At 40.2% G+C, this 15,368-nt stretch overlaps 1 protein-coding gene across 1 annotated transcript in view; it reads left to right on the forward strand.

The window, feature by feature from the left end:
* Positions 1 to 6,364: 6,364 nt before the first annotated feature.
* LOC117801743 (olfactory receptor 1571-like) overlaps positions 6,365 to 15,368 on the forward strand; it is a 10,509-nt gene continuing 1,505 nt past the window's right edge. Inside the window, exons 1-2 of the mRNA XM_034657177.1 lie at positions 6,365 to 6,618; positions 14,769 to 15,360. Of these exons, the coding sequence (XP_034513068.1) occupies positions 6,365 to 6,618; positions 14,769 to 15,360 (846 nt within the window). The remainder of the gene's footprint in view (positions 6,619 to 14,768; positions 15,361 to 15,368) is intronic.

Here is a 15,368-nt window from a genome sequence, read left to right on the forward strand (position 1 = left end):
AGATTGGCTAGTATAAAAGACAAGAAATAACAAGTGTGGGTGAAGATGTGGAGAAGAGGGAACACTAGTGCACTGTTGGTGGGAATGCAAACTGGTTCAGCTACTGTGGAAAACAGTATGGATGTTCCTAAAGAAATTAAAAGTTGAACCACCTCATGGGGGGGTCAAGTAATGCTGCTTCCCAAAGAAGACAGAAACCCTAGTTTGAAAATATATGTGCACCCAATGTTTATTGCAGCATTGTTTACAATAGCCAAGATATGGAAGCAGCCAAGTGTCCAGTGATAGGTGAATGGATAAGGAAGATTTGTATGTGTATATATACAATGGAGTATTGCTCAGCGATAAAAAAGAATGAGGTATTGCCTTTAGAAACAACATGGATGGATCCAGAGGTATATTAAGTGAAATAAATCAAAGACAAATACCATATGATCTCACTTATATGTGTAATCTAAAAAACAGAGCAAATGAACAAATAGACAGATACAAAGAACAAACTGGTACTTACCAGAGGCTAGATGTTGGGGGAGTTGATGAAGTGAGCTAAGAGGCACAAATGAGATCTTGCCATTTGCAACAACATGGATGAATCTAGAAGGTATGATCTTAAGTATTGTAGGATGTCTAGATTTGGACCGTGCTTGGTCTCTAGAGACACCTCCCCCGTCTGACAGCCTAAAATATCTGGACATTGCTTAATGTCCACGGGAGGACAAAATTGCCCCCAGTGAAGAACCAGCATTTTAACTCAATCTCAAAATATTTTTGTATAATTGATACAATAGCAATTTAATGAGAAAAAAATATGAAAAATCTTCAAAAGTGCAGCCACACCCTGAAATACCATGNAAAGAATCAGCCACACCCTGAAATACCATGCAACCGGTGAAGTAATGAATTAGCATTATACTGGTTGATGCAGACAAGACCATAAGGTGCTATTGAGAGAGACAAGCTATTAAAAAACTGTACCAGAGTTAAAGGCTATTTACAATGAGCATAACTTCCTGTGCAAGAATTGGTATAAAAGTGTATGAATATTTTTGTGTGCATAATATAGAAATGTAAGTTTTAAAAGAAATTAAGAGCTTTTGGAACAAAGGATGGCAGTAGGAGTGAGACTAGGTTAGGCATGGAGCTATCTCAAACAACAGTCTGAAACACAACGACAATCTAAAATTAACTTTCTAGACAGGCATAAAATAGTGTTAATACAATGACATCAATGTGGATCGCTAATTCAAGATTAAAGTGTTAAAGGCTTGGGAACAGGGGCTGGCTGGCTCAATGGTAGAACATGCGGCTCTAGATTTTGAGGTTGTGAGTTCGAGTCCCATGTAGGGGTAGAGATAACTTTTAAAAAACATAAAAACTTAGAAATAAAAGAATATAGCCAAAAGTATTTTAAAAAGTGGGGAGGAAGCATTATGTAAAGTTACAATTTCATATTATATAAAGATATATTAATTCATATTTGTTTAGGAAGAAAAGGTGAATGTTAGTCAAATAATAAAGAAGAATATCTTCCACATGACGGCTGCAGGTGATGTGACTTTGAGAAATAGATCTAATGACAAAAGGCCAAAAGGTACAATAAAGAATACCAGAAAAGTGAACACAGGTTGGAAACATGTATAAACGGTGATGTATTACTTCAAATGTTGCAGAAGAACTTTCGACACTTAACTATGCAATAGAGGGGAGGAAAATATGACTGAATGATAGGTTTGAGTACACAGAATGTATGAACTTTCCTACTACCTTCTAATACATCTACACATACATAAAGGAACTAAAGGTCAAACGGTAAAGTTGGTGGAAAAACTCCAATTCTTATGTTTGAAAAAATACAATAAAAAACATATATAAACACTTGAAATCCACCAAAGAAAAGCATAGAAAGGGCACTGACAATTTGCAATAGAGAAAGCAAACGTCTAAGAAACCCACAAGTATACTCATCCTGGCCATTAAGGAAATAATTGCAATGTAAAGCTTTTTTTGTGTATTCTCTTTCACCTATTAAATTTTAAAAAAATGATTGGAATGCCCAGCATGAAAAAGGACACTGTGAAATGTATGTCTCATGATCCATTGATCTGGATCTTTCTCATCAATATGAGAACACACTCAAATTGTCCCTGGCTTAAAAAGAATAAAAGGAACGCTGTCGCTTGACTGCATATCCCTCGTAGCTAATACCCTACATCTCTATTCTCCCTAATCGCAAAGCTTCTTGGACTGGTGTTCTACTTTAACAAGACCACTTTCTACTACCCATCACCACTCTTCCATCATCACTAGTTAAACCTCAACGATCTCCCCTGCATGGCTGATTTCAATGTTTACTTTTACTTTAGGATCATACGTAAACCCACTCATTAGTTAGCCAAGCAAGCCAACAACCACAGCGATGTCCTGGTGCTGGGCAGGGCTGGACTAGCTCTCAGGTAGCATCAGGTAAATGTTCTCACCCTTCTATTCTTTCTGGCCCTTTCCTGCAGTACCTACAGGGTTTTCAGACTCACCTGCATGGGGGTCTCTGTGTGGAAGTCCGAGTTCCTCCTTCGATGGCTCATGATGGACACTGAAGCTCTATTCTCAAATGATGCAGCAGGAGTCTCCTAACCAGACCTAGGACTCCAGAAGAAATAACCGTGTCCCACTCAGCCCAAGGTTGCAACTGCTGATGGACAACAGCAGAAGAGATATTTATAGCTCACTAGCTGCTTCTTAGGCATATTTCCTTCCTGTTTCTCCAACCCCTGTGCACATCATCCCTCGTGGGACATTGGTCTGCACAGATAGGAATTTCTTTCCTAGCTTCCTGTTCCCAAGAGAACAGCTTATGAGTCAGGTGAATGCACTCATTACTCTTCCCTGAACTCACCTGCCTCCCACAGACCTAAACTCCTAGCACCTTACCCCAACTCTGAGTTCAACATTTCTCCAAATCTAAGAGTGAAGGGGCTTTCTTTACTAGGCTTCTTGGGTCTTGAAAATATTGACTCATGGTGAGACACAGCACTGATGATTGCTAATTTTTCCCTTCAAGAGGGGAGGAACTGTATTCCTTTGACATCAAACCATGAGGACTACATTTCTGGCTTCCCCGAAACTTTTGCCAAAGCAGTTAAGAGTTCAGTTCTCTAAGAAAAATTAAGAGCTGTTGTATCTTCCAAGATTATAAAACATTTTGGTAATTAAAAAATATTTTTATGTGTAGAGCTTCAGGTTCACCGGTGAAAAGAGTTCTGGAGATGGATGGTGGTGTCAACTCATGACAATGTGAATGTATTTCATCCCACTGAGCTGTGCACTTAAAAATCCTTAAGGGCCACCTGAGTGGCTCAGTCAGTTGAGCCTAAGACTCTTGATCTCAGCTCAGGTCTTGATCTCAGGGTGGTGAGTTCAAGTCCCTTCTTGGGCTCTGCACTGGGCATGGAGCCCATTTAAAAATAAAATAAAATAAGAGTTGGATGAAAGAGGTCCTTGGGAGTGAGGAGTGCGCTTGCTGTGATGACTGCAGGGTAATGTAGGGAAGTGTTGAATCTCTAAATTGTACATATCAAACTAATATTTCACTATATGTTAACTAAATGGAATTTAAATAAAAAATTTTTAAAAAAGAGTATGCTGGGGCGTCTGGGTGGCTGGGTCCTTAAGCGTCTGCTTTCAGCTCGGGTCATGACCTCAGGGTCATGGGATGGAGCCCGGCTTAGGCTCCCTGCTTAGTGGGGAGTCTGCTTCTCCCTTTGCCTCTGCCTCTCTCTCCCTGCTTATACTTTTTCTCTCTCTCTCTGTCAAATAAATAAATAAAATCTTTTTAAAAAATGAGTATGTTTATCTTCATGAATACTGAGAAATTTATAGAATTGTTGAATCATTCTATTGTAACCCTGAAATGAATAAAATACTTTTGATTTCTGAGGCAATCATTTCAAGGACAACCATATTGAATAAACACACTGTCAGGTGTGGGACACAATTACCAGAGAAACACTGAGGCGGCCCCAGCCATGAAGTACCTCTTCAGAAAGCCCTGCGTCACCCCAATACTGACACATGAGTGATCCTGCTTTTCCTTTTCATGCCAGAATTTTGCTTTTAATTTTTAAACTTGTCAATAAAGAGTGAACCAGCAAACCACTAGCCATTCTGCCCATGGACCCCAATATGGGCAGGGCCCCAGTTGTAGGCTGTCTCTCTCTTGCTGAGTCTCTGCCCCCCTAGACTTCTCTGGCTCTGCCCGTGAGGGCCTGTGAGTAATAAACTGGTTTTGTTAGAGTTCTCTGATGGGTGCTGTGGAGGCCTGTCTTGCAGTCACAGTAAGAACCCAAGGGCTGGTGCAGCCACAGCAGAGGCTCTGGTCAGGGAAGCATCTGTGGGAATGTCCACAAGCACAGGGGCGCAGGGGGTATCCAGGCTTTCCTAGCCTGAAGATCCCTGTCAGGAGCCTGAGATGTAAACAGAATAAGTTTAGAGTCCACATTCTCAGGAAGTGGAGTGAAGTGTAGTGATGTAAAAAAAAAAAAATCGTCAGAAAGCCTCTGTTCATGTTTAAAATGTGTTAACAAACTTCTGTTTATCAAAACACTGTGAAATTGGCTTGAGCCTAAATTGTTGTCAAGACAGGTAAACCATGAGAGACTATGGACTCTGGGAAACAAACTGAGGGCTTCAGAGGGGAGGGGGTGGGGGAATGGGANCTGTTGTCAAGACAGGTAAACCATGAGAGACTATGGATTCTGGGAAACAAACTGAGGGCTTCAGAGGGGAGGGGGTGGGGGAATGGGATAGGCCGGTGATGGGTAGTAAGGAGGGCACGTATTGCATGGTGCACTGGTGTTATACACAACTNCGTAAGGAGGGCACGTATTACATGGTGCACTGGTGTTATACACAACTAATGAATCATCGAACTTTACATCAAAAACCAGGGATGTACTGTATTGTGACTAACATAATATAATAAAAAATATTTTTATTAAAAAAAAGATTGGTTAAAAAGTAAAATTATGTAAAAATTTGGGCCCAAACTTTAAGATAGAACAAGTGGCCTTAATGATTCAATATTTCTACCTTCGTGCCTGCACGGTCAGTATGGCACATGGTATGGGAGATTTTCTGTACAGCTTTTGGGGTTGAACAACTCCAAAGTGACTTCAGATTTCAACACCAAATATCTTTATTCAACAGAATATAAATTTATAAGATCCAAGGCTGAATTTCATTTGCCTTGAGCAAAGTGCTATTGGATAAATGTCTTATTCAGATTTTTATTGTGGTTGCAACAATTGGCCATGCTGTTGCCTTAAAACAAATCAATTTATTTTCTGATAGTTCTGGAAGTCAGAAGACTGAAATAGGTCTTCCTGGGCTAAAATCACTGTCTGCAGGGAAGAGTTCATTCTGGAGGTCTGGGGAGAATAGGTTTCCTTGCCTGTCCCAGGTTTAGAGCCACCTGTAATCCCTGGCTCATGTACCCTCCGTTTATCTTCAAAGCCAGCAACAGGGCATCTCAAGATCTGTCTTGACTCCAAGTCCTCTGCCTCCCTCCTCCACAGTTGGAGGACCAATGTGGTTTACTGAGCCCACTTGGATATTCAGAATAACTTTTCCCTAGAGTCAGCTGACTAGCAATGTTAATACCATTTATCACCTTAATTCTCCCTTGCCATGACACAAGACATATCCACAGATTCTGTACATTAAGATGTGGAAATATTATGTCAATGTTATTCTGCTACTAAAGTCTTTCTCAGAGGTGTTTTTGATGTCAACTCAGGGGCCCTTACTTGGAAGAATCACACACAGAATTTATTTCAGACTCTAAGGAGAGTACTTAGACTTTTTTTCCAAACCACACTTGAAGAGGATCACATGGCTTATTTATTTATTTTTTAAAAGATTTTATCTATTTATTTGTCAGAGAGAGAGCGAGAGCACAAGCAGGGGGAGTGTCAGGGAGAGGGAGAAGCAGGCTCTCTGCTGAGCAAGCAGCCCAATGTGGGACTGGATCCCAGGACCCTGAGATCATGACCTGAGCTGAAGGCAGAAACGTAACTGACTGAGCCACCCAGGCACCCCACATGGATTATTTATTAACATCACCCCAAAGCTATAAATGATAAAGTAAACAATCAACAAAATAAATTCAATATCATCTCAAGGTTAAGGAGATGTGCAAGGAGGTCAGACCTCTGGAAGGCAGGCAAGTTCATGAGAATGAGGAATACAAAACTGGATTCACCTGACTTCTACTCTGGTCTCCCAGGAAGAGAGTCTCAGCAGGAAAAGTTTCCTTTCTGTCCAGACCAGTGGCCCACAGGGAATGGAGTGCTCTGAGGAGGGAGTAACAATGGAAACAGCGCCTAGTGAGCAGACACAGGGAGCTGTAAATATCTCCTCTGCTGTAGAACGCCAGCATGTGGATCCTTGGACTGGCCGGGACATGGTTGCAAATATTTTTGTGTTCCTAAGTCTGGCTGGGGGACCCATGCTTCACTGCTTCCTGCTGTCCTGTCTGGGAACAGGGCTTCAGTCTCCATCATCAACCATCCAGGGAGGAATTGGGACCTCCACACGGACACTTTCATCTTATAGACCCACCAGGTGAGTCTGAGAGCTCAGAAGGAATTTCAGGAAAGGATCAGAGAGAATGGAAACTGAGAAATTTACCTGAGGTCCCCTGAGACGAAGTAGATGCATTTATCATTAATTTATGTGATGTGTTCAAAAGAGAAGTGTCCTTCAGACTCAGCAATACAGGCATCATTGTTGATGATACATGGTGGGAATGGAAGACCAGTTGGATGAGACGGGGGAAGGAACTGGAGGACCTAAAGTGGTGCCAGTGAAATTAGAACATATACAAGGAGTTTGCAGCTAAGGGGAGCAGGAAAATAGAGTATTGGGCTGAGAGGCATGTGCGGTGAACTTTTCAGGATGTGGTGGTTTTCATCATGTTCCATATTTATAGATAACCCCAGACCCATGCAGGTAGCTGTTCCCTTGCAACAACAGTTCCTGAGACATAAGCTTCTCAGCACCTTTTCTCAAGGAGTATTCACATAAAAAATGTGTGTTTTATATGCAAAAAGGAGTATGCTAACTAGCTTTATTTTGTAATACTTCATTACCCAGAGGTGTGTATACAGTGGAAGCAGTTGTAAAAGAAGAGAAAACTCAGCCAAATCTGTTCACTGGTGGAAATAACTCATTTACTCACAGTCAGGAACTGTGCTATCTTACATGTACTGATGACCCCAGTCTGCCACCCCAGGAGGATGGGTGCTGCTATCACCACTATCTGCCTAAAGATAGTCACATTTGGAATGGATTGCTTGTCTCTCCATCTTAAGTTCAAACATCTTATATGTGGTAGATGTGAGTTTCAAAACCTAGTTTTCTGATTCCAAAAGTTTTGCACTTAAAATCATTTGGAAAAGTCTTGTATTATTTCAACATTAAAATCCTCTTGCGGTGACTGCATGGCTCGGTGTGTTAAGCGTCTGCCTTCAGCCAAGATCGTGGTCCCAGGGTCCTGGGATCCAGCCCCATGTCAGGCTACCTGCTCATTTGGGAGCCTGTTTCTCCCTCTCCCTCTCCCCACCCCAACACTGGTGTTCTCTGGAGCTCACACTCTCTCTCTCTCTCTCCCACTTGCTCACTGTCTCTCAAATAAATAAATAAATAAAATCATTAAAAAATTTTTAAAGAACAAAAATCCCCGTATATTGCCATACATTGTGTATTTTCTGTTGTAAATTACAGGTTTATTCCCTTTGCACATTGTTCTAGACGGATATTCAATCAGTACAATGTCTTGACAGCATTAAAATAGCACTCCATTCTTGTTTGTTTTCTGCTTTCTTAATTATTCTGGGCATCAGGGGATGTGCACTGGGGCTTGAATGCTGCCAGAACCAGGGAAGCTCTCTGCTCATCACAATCTCTCAGGCACTGCCTGAGCTTATGAGATCTCTTTTGCATCTTGTGCCCATATCCTTCTTCTCTGTGTTTTGGAACTGTTTTATTGTGTTTCTTTAAATACAGGACACAAGGTGATCAAATTAAAATGGAGCCCATGTTTCCATGTCCATGGAAAGCTTACTAACTAGCATTTAAATATTAGTTCCACAGTCCTCAGGGTGAAGATAATCTGATGTTGACAGCTTGCCTCGCACCATTTCTTTCAACAATATTGTCGGGCTAGAAAAGCACAGTGTAGTGCAGTGCTGGGAGACCATAGTGTGTGTGTGTGTGTGTGTGTGTGTGTGTGTGTGTGTGTGTGTTGTGGGGCAATGGTACCTGAGTTCATATACTATAATATGTGACCCTTAAATGCAAGAATGTTCACCAACAGATGGAAATAAGGAAGGGATCTATCTCTTATTTAAAGAATACCTTGGGTGGGGGGAATTAATAATATGTAAAGAACACCATGTGAAGGAAGGACTCCGTGTCTTGAAGTCCCATCAGTGGCAGGAAAGCCACCTCAGTCCTCAACATTCTCTGCCACCACCTCTCCTCTCTCTCCCTCTTGCTCATTCCCTCACCGAACTGACCACATGTTGAGATCTGCAGATCTGCAGTAAGTGCCTCCTGCAGGGCCTTTGCTCTGCTTTCCCTGCAGGGCACCCACCTCCCCCAGACATCCTTCTGCCTCCTGCTCAGTCTTTCTGGAACCTCTGTTAAAATGTCACTTTCTTGGCAGGTCTTCCTGAACTCCTATTAAAACTTAGCTTATAAAATTTATTAAAACTCCCAATCCATTCATTTTTATACAGACTTTTTTCCTTCCTGTCTCCTCTCACCATCTGACACGGTATATGATTTTTATTTTTTATATATATTCTTTCTCTGTCATTGGATTGTATGTACTTATTTTTTCATGTTTTTATTTATCTACTTATTTATTTTTTTATCTTATTTTTTGCTTTTATTTTTTTTTTCATTTTTTAAATTACATTCACTTAGCCAGCATATAGTACATCATTACTTTTCAATGTAGTGCTCAACAATTCATTAGTCGCATATAAAGCCAAGTGCTCATCACAACAGGTGCCCTCGTTATTAACCATCACCCAGTCACCCCATCCCCCCACACCCTCACTTCTGTAACCCTCAGTTTGTTTCCCAGAGTCCAGAGTCTGTCATGGTTTGTCTCCCCTCTGATTCATCTTATTCAGTTTTTCCTCCCTTCCCCTGTGGTCCTCCATTCTATTCCTTATGTTCCACATTGGAGTGAAACTGTATGATAATTGTCTTTATCTGTTTGACTTATTTCACTTAGCATAATCCCCTCCAGTCCCATCCAGGTAGATGCAAATGGTGGGTATTCATCCTTTTTGATGGCTGAGTAATATTCCATTGTATATATGGACCACATCTTCTTTACCCATTCTTCTGTTGAAGGGCAACTCAGCTCCTTCCACAGTATGGCTATTATGGACATTGCTGCTATGAACATTGGGGTTCATGTGCCCCTTATCTCACTACATCTGTATCTTTGGGGTAAATACCTGGTAGTGCAATCAATGATTCATAGGGCTCTATTTTTAACATCTTGAGGAACCTCCATACCGTTTTCCAGAGTGGCTGTACCAACGGCATTCCCACCAACAGTGTAAGAGGGATCCCCTTTCTCCACAAGTTCACCAACATTTGTTGATTCCTGTCTTGTTAAGTTTAGCCATTCTAACTGGTGTAAGATGGTGGCTCATTGTGGTTTTGATTTGTATTTCCATAATGGCTAGTGTCATGAACATTTTTTCATGTCTCTGTTAGGCATTTGTATGTCTTCTTTGAAGAAGTTCCTCTTCATATCTTCTGCCCATTTCTCAACTGGATTATTTGTTTTGTGGGTGGTGAGTTTGAGAAGATCTTTGTAGATCTTGGATACCAGTCTTTTATCTGTAGTGTCATTTGCAAATATCTTCTCCCATTCCGTGGGTTGCCTTAGTTTTGTTGACTGTTTCCTTGCTGTGCAGAACATTTTATCTTCATGAAGTCCCAAAAGTTCATTTTTGCATTTGTTTCCCTTGCCTTAGAGACCTGTCTCGAATAAAGTTGCTGAGGCCAAGGTCAAAGAGGTTACTGAATATGTTCTCCTCTAGCATTTTGTTGGATTCCTGTCTCACATAAAGGACTTTCATCCATTTTGAGTTTATCATGGCATATTGTTTTGAAATAGGTCTAGTTTCATTCTTCTGCATGTGGCCGTCCAATTTTCCCAGCACCATTTATTGAAGAGACTGTCTTTTTTCCATTGGATGTTTTTTTCCTGCATTGTTGAAGATTAGTTGACCATAGAGTTGAGGGTCCATATCTCAGATCTCTATTCTGTTCCATTGATCTATGTGTCTGTTTTTGTGCCTATACCATATTGTCTTGATGACTGTGGCTTTGTAAGACAGCTTGAAGTCAGGCATTGTGATGCCTCCCTGTTTTGGTTTTCTTTTTCAACACTCCCCTGGCAATTTGGGGTCTTTTCTGGTTCCATACAAATTTTAAAATTATCTGTTCCAGCTCTGTGAAAAATGTCATTGTTATTTTGATAGGGATGTCATTGAATGTGTAGATTGCTCTGGGCAACATAGATGTTTTAACAATGTTTTTTCATCCAATCCATGAGCCTGGAATATTTTTCCATCGCTTTGTGTCTTCCTCCATTTCTTTCATAAGTGTGATTTATAGAGTAAAGATCCTTTACCTCTTTGGTTAGGTTTATTCCTGGGTATCTTATAGTTTTGGGAGCTTTTGTAAATAAAATCGATTCCTGAATTTCTTTCTCTTTCTTCAGTTACATTGTTAGCATATAGAAAAGCAACTGATTTCTCTATGTTGATTTCCTATCTTGCCACGTTGCTGATTGTTGTATGAGTTCTAATAACTTGGGGTGGAATCTTTTAAGTTTTCCACATAAAGTATCATGTCATCTACTAAGAGAGAGAGTTTGACCACTTCTTTGCCAATTTGAATGCCTTTTAATTATTTTTGTTGTCTGATTGCTGAGGCTAGGACTTCTAATACTATGTTAAACAATAATGGTGAGACTGGGCATCCGTCTTGTGTTCCTAATCTTAAGTGAAAAGCTCCCTTTTTTCCCCATTGAGAATGATATTCGCTTTGGGATTTTCATAGATGGTTTTTATGATATTGTAGTATGTTCCCTCTATCCCTGTACTTTGAAGAGTTTTATTTTTTTAAAGATTTTATTTATTTATTTGACGGAGAAAGAGACAGCCAGCAAGAGAGGGAACACAAGCGGGGGGAGTGGGAGAGGAAGAAGCAGGCTCCCAGAGGAGGAGCCTGATGCAGGGCTTGATCCCAGGATGCCGGGATCATGCTCTGAGTCGAAGGCAGATGCTTAACGAATGAGCCATCCAGGTACCCCCTTTGAAGAGTTTTAATCAGGAAAAGATGTTGTAAAATGCTTTCTCTGAATTGACTGAGAGGATCATATGGTTCTTGTCTTTTCTTTTATTGATGTGCTCTATCATGTTGATTGATTTGTGGATGTTGAACCATCCTTGCATTCCAGGAATAAATCCCACCTGGTCATGTTGAATAATCCTTTTAATATATTGTTGGATCCTATTGAGTAGAATCTTATTGAGCATTTTGGCATCCATTGTTCATCAGGGATATTGGCCTGTAATTTTCCTTTTTCATGGGTTGTTTGTTTGGTTTTGGGATCAGGGTAATACTGGCCTCATAGAACGAGTTTGGAAGTTTTCCATCAATTTCTATTTTTTGAAACAGCTTCAGTAGAACAGATATTATTTCTTCCTTAAATGTTTGGTAGAATTTGCCTAGGAATCCATCAATCCCTGGAATCCTGTTTTTTTGGAGGTTTTTGATTACTATTTCAGTTTGTTAGTGGTTATTGGCCGGTTCAGATTGTCTTTTTCTTCCTGTTTCAGTCTTGGTAATTTATAATTTCCTAGGAATGTGACCATTTCTTCTAGATTGCTTATCTGCTAGCATATAACTGCTGGTAATGATTTTTAATAATTGTTTCTATTTCCTTGGTGTTAGTCATGATCTCTTCCCCTTCATTCATGACTTTATTCATTTGGGTCCTTTTCCTTTGCTTTTGGACAAGTCTCGCCAGTGGTTTACTGATCTTATAAATTCTTTCATAGAACCAGCTTCTAGTTTCTTTGATCTGTTCTACTGATTTTCTGTTTCTTTTTTCTTTTTTTAATAATAATTTTTATTATGTTATGCTAGTCACCAAACAGCATATCCTTGGTTTTTGATGTAATGTTCCATGATTCATTATTTGTGTATAACACCCAGTGCCCCATGCAATATGTGTTCTCCTTAATACCCATCACCGGCCTATACCAGTCCCCCACCCCCCTACCCACTGAAGCCCTCAGTGGTTTCTATTTCATTTATCCCTGCTCTAATTATTTCTCTTCTCCTGTTTGGTTTAGCTCATGTTTTTATTTAAATTCCAGTTAGTTAACATACAGTGAAATACTAGTTTCAGGTGTAGAATTTAGTGATTCAATGTCTTCATAAACCCTGGGTGCTTATCACCACAAGTGCCCTCCTTAATCCCCATCATCTAATGCACCTGTCCCCCTAAACACCTAACGCCTCAGTTTTTTCTCTATAGTTAAAAGACTATTTCCTGGTTTGCCTTATTGTTTTTCTCCTAGTCTGTTCATTTGTTTAGTTTCTTAAAATACACACATGAGTGAAATCATATGATAATGGTCTTTCTCTGGCTGACTTATCTCACTTCGCATAATATACTCTAGCCCCACCCAGGTCATTGTAAATGAGAAAATTTCATTCCTTTCGATGGCTGAGTAATATTCCATTGTATATAGGTATGTATGTGTATATATACAGGTTTTTTATCCATTCATCATTCAGCGGACATTTGGGCTCTCTCTATAGCTTGGTTATTTTTCATATTGCTGCTGAAAACATCAAGGTGCAAGGACCCCTTCAAATTCGTAGTTCTCTATACTTTTGGTAAATATCTAGTAGTGCAACCTACATCATGGGAGAAGACATTTGCAAGTAACATATCTCATCAAGAATTAGTGTCCAAAATCTATAAAGAACTTATCAAACTCAGCACCCCCTACAAAAAAATAAACCAGTTAAGAAATGGGCGGAAGGTATGAATAGACATTTTTCCAAAGAAAACAATTTGATGGACAACAGACACATGAAAAGATGCTCAACATCACTCATCAACAGGGAAGCACACATCAAAACTATAATGAGATATCAACTCACACCAGTCAGAATAGCTAAAATTAAAACACAGGAAAAAAAACAGGGATTTTCGAGGATGCAGACAAAGGGGATCCTCTTGCTTTGCTGGTGGGAGTGTAAACTAGTACAACCACTCTGGAAAATAGTATGGACTTGCACAAAACGTTAAAAACAGAGCTACCCTACAACCCAGAAAATGCACTACTAGGGATTTACCCAAAAGCTGTATGGATTTTTGTATCTCAGAACCCTATGGTCTTTGTCTAGAAGATGACAAACTCAATATACATTCCTCAAATACAGAAAAGCATTTCTCTTTCAAACTGTAATACCTTCCTTCTTAGAGAAAGGGCTGAAGGTACAGGAATTCCTATTCAGAGATGTCAGGTCACTTCCCTTAAATGGGATCAGATCTACCCAAAAATATGTATATATTTCTTTCTTGATAAGAAAATATAAATTATAGCATGTCTATCTGTAATAATGCCCATTTGCCCCTAATCAAAACTATAATGCAGTATCACCTCACACCTTCCAGAATGGCTAAACTCAACAACTCAAGAAACAACAGTTGTTGGTGAGGATGTCGAGAAAGGGGAACACTCTTGCATTGCTGGTGGGAATGCAAACTGGTGCAGCCATCTGGAAAACAGTAGGCAGTTTCCTCAAAAAGAAAAAAGAAAAAAAAAAGATCTACCCTATGATCCAGGAATTGCACTGCTAGATATTTACCCAAAGAACACAAAAATATTAATTCAGAAGGATACACAAACAAAGTTTTTAGCCGCATAATCTACAATAGCCAAACTATGGAAACAGCCCAGGTGTCAGTCAACAGATGAATGGATAAAGAAGATGTGGGAGATATATGATGTATATGGAATATTATTCATAAAATCAAATGAAATCTTGCCATTTGCAATAACACGGATGGAGCTACAGAGTATTACGCTAAGTGAAATAAGTCAGTCAGAGAAAGACAAGTGACATATGATTTCAGGTATATGTGGAATTGAAGAAACAACAAATAAACCAAGGTGAAAAAAGAGAGAAAAAGAGACAAGCCAAGAAATAGACTCTTAACTACAGAGAACACCCTCTTGGTTACCAGAGGGCAGGTGGAGGGGGATGGATGAAATGGGCAATGGGGATTAAGGAGGGCACTTGTGATGAGCACCAGGTGTTGTATGGAAGTATTGAATCACTGTACTGTTCACTTGAAGCAAATATGACACTTTAGGTTAGCTAACTGACATTTAAAGAAAAACATAAAAACATGAAAAACAGAATAATAAGTAAATAAATGAAGCCCAATACTGGAAAATTTTTATGCTCTTTTTTTTCTTTCCCTGTAGTCATCTCTACCACATGGAACCAGACAATGATACAGGAATTTCAAAATTTCTTCTTCTGGGATTTTCAGAGAATCCAGAAGTGCAGCCCCTCCTATTTGGGCTTTTCCTCTCTATGTACCTGATCACTGTGTTTGGAAACCTGCTCATCATCGTGGCTGTCAGCTCTGACTTCCACCTCCACATCCCCATGTACTTCTTCCTGGCCAACCTGTCCTTTGTAGACATCTGTTTCACCTCCACCACCATCCCCAGGTTGCTGTGGAACATCCAGACTCAGAGCAAAGTCATAACGTATGAAGGCTGCATCACACAGATGTACTTCTTCATAATCTTTGCAGACTGGGATCACTTTCTCCTGACCGTGATGTCCTATGACCGCTTTGTGGCCATCTGTCAGCCCCTGCACTACATGGCCATCATGAACCCCCGGCTCTGTGGACTGCTGGTTCTGGAGTCCTGGGTCATCAGTGTTCTCAATTCCTTGTTACAAAGCTTAATGGTGTTGCGGCTGTCCTTCTGTTCAGAGGTGGAAATCCCCCACTTTTTCTGTGAACTCAATCAGGTCATCGGGCATGCCTGTTCTGATACCTTTGTTAATGACATGATGTTGAATTTTGGAATTCTACTGCTGGGTGGTGCTCCCCTGGCTGGAATCATTTATTCCTACTCTAAGATAGTTTCCTCCATACATAAAATATCATCAGCTCAGGGCAAGTATAAAGCATTTTCCACCTGTGCATCTCACCTCTCAGTTGTCTCCTT

This window comes from Ailuropoda melanoleuca, chromosome 4 (assembly GCF_002007445.2).
Source record: "Ailuropoda melanoleuca isolate Jingjing chromosome 4, ASM200744v2, whole genome shotgun sequence".
NCBI classification, from domain to species: Eukaryota; Metazoa; Chordata; class Mammalia; order Carnivora; family Ursidae; genus Ailuropoda; species Ailuropoda melanoleuca.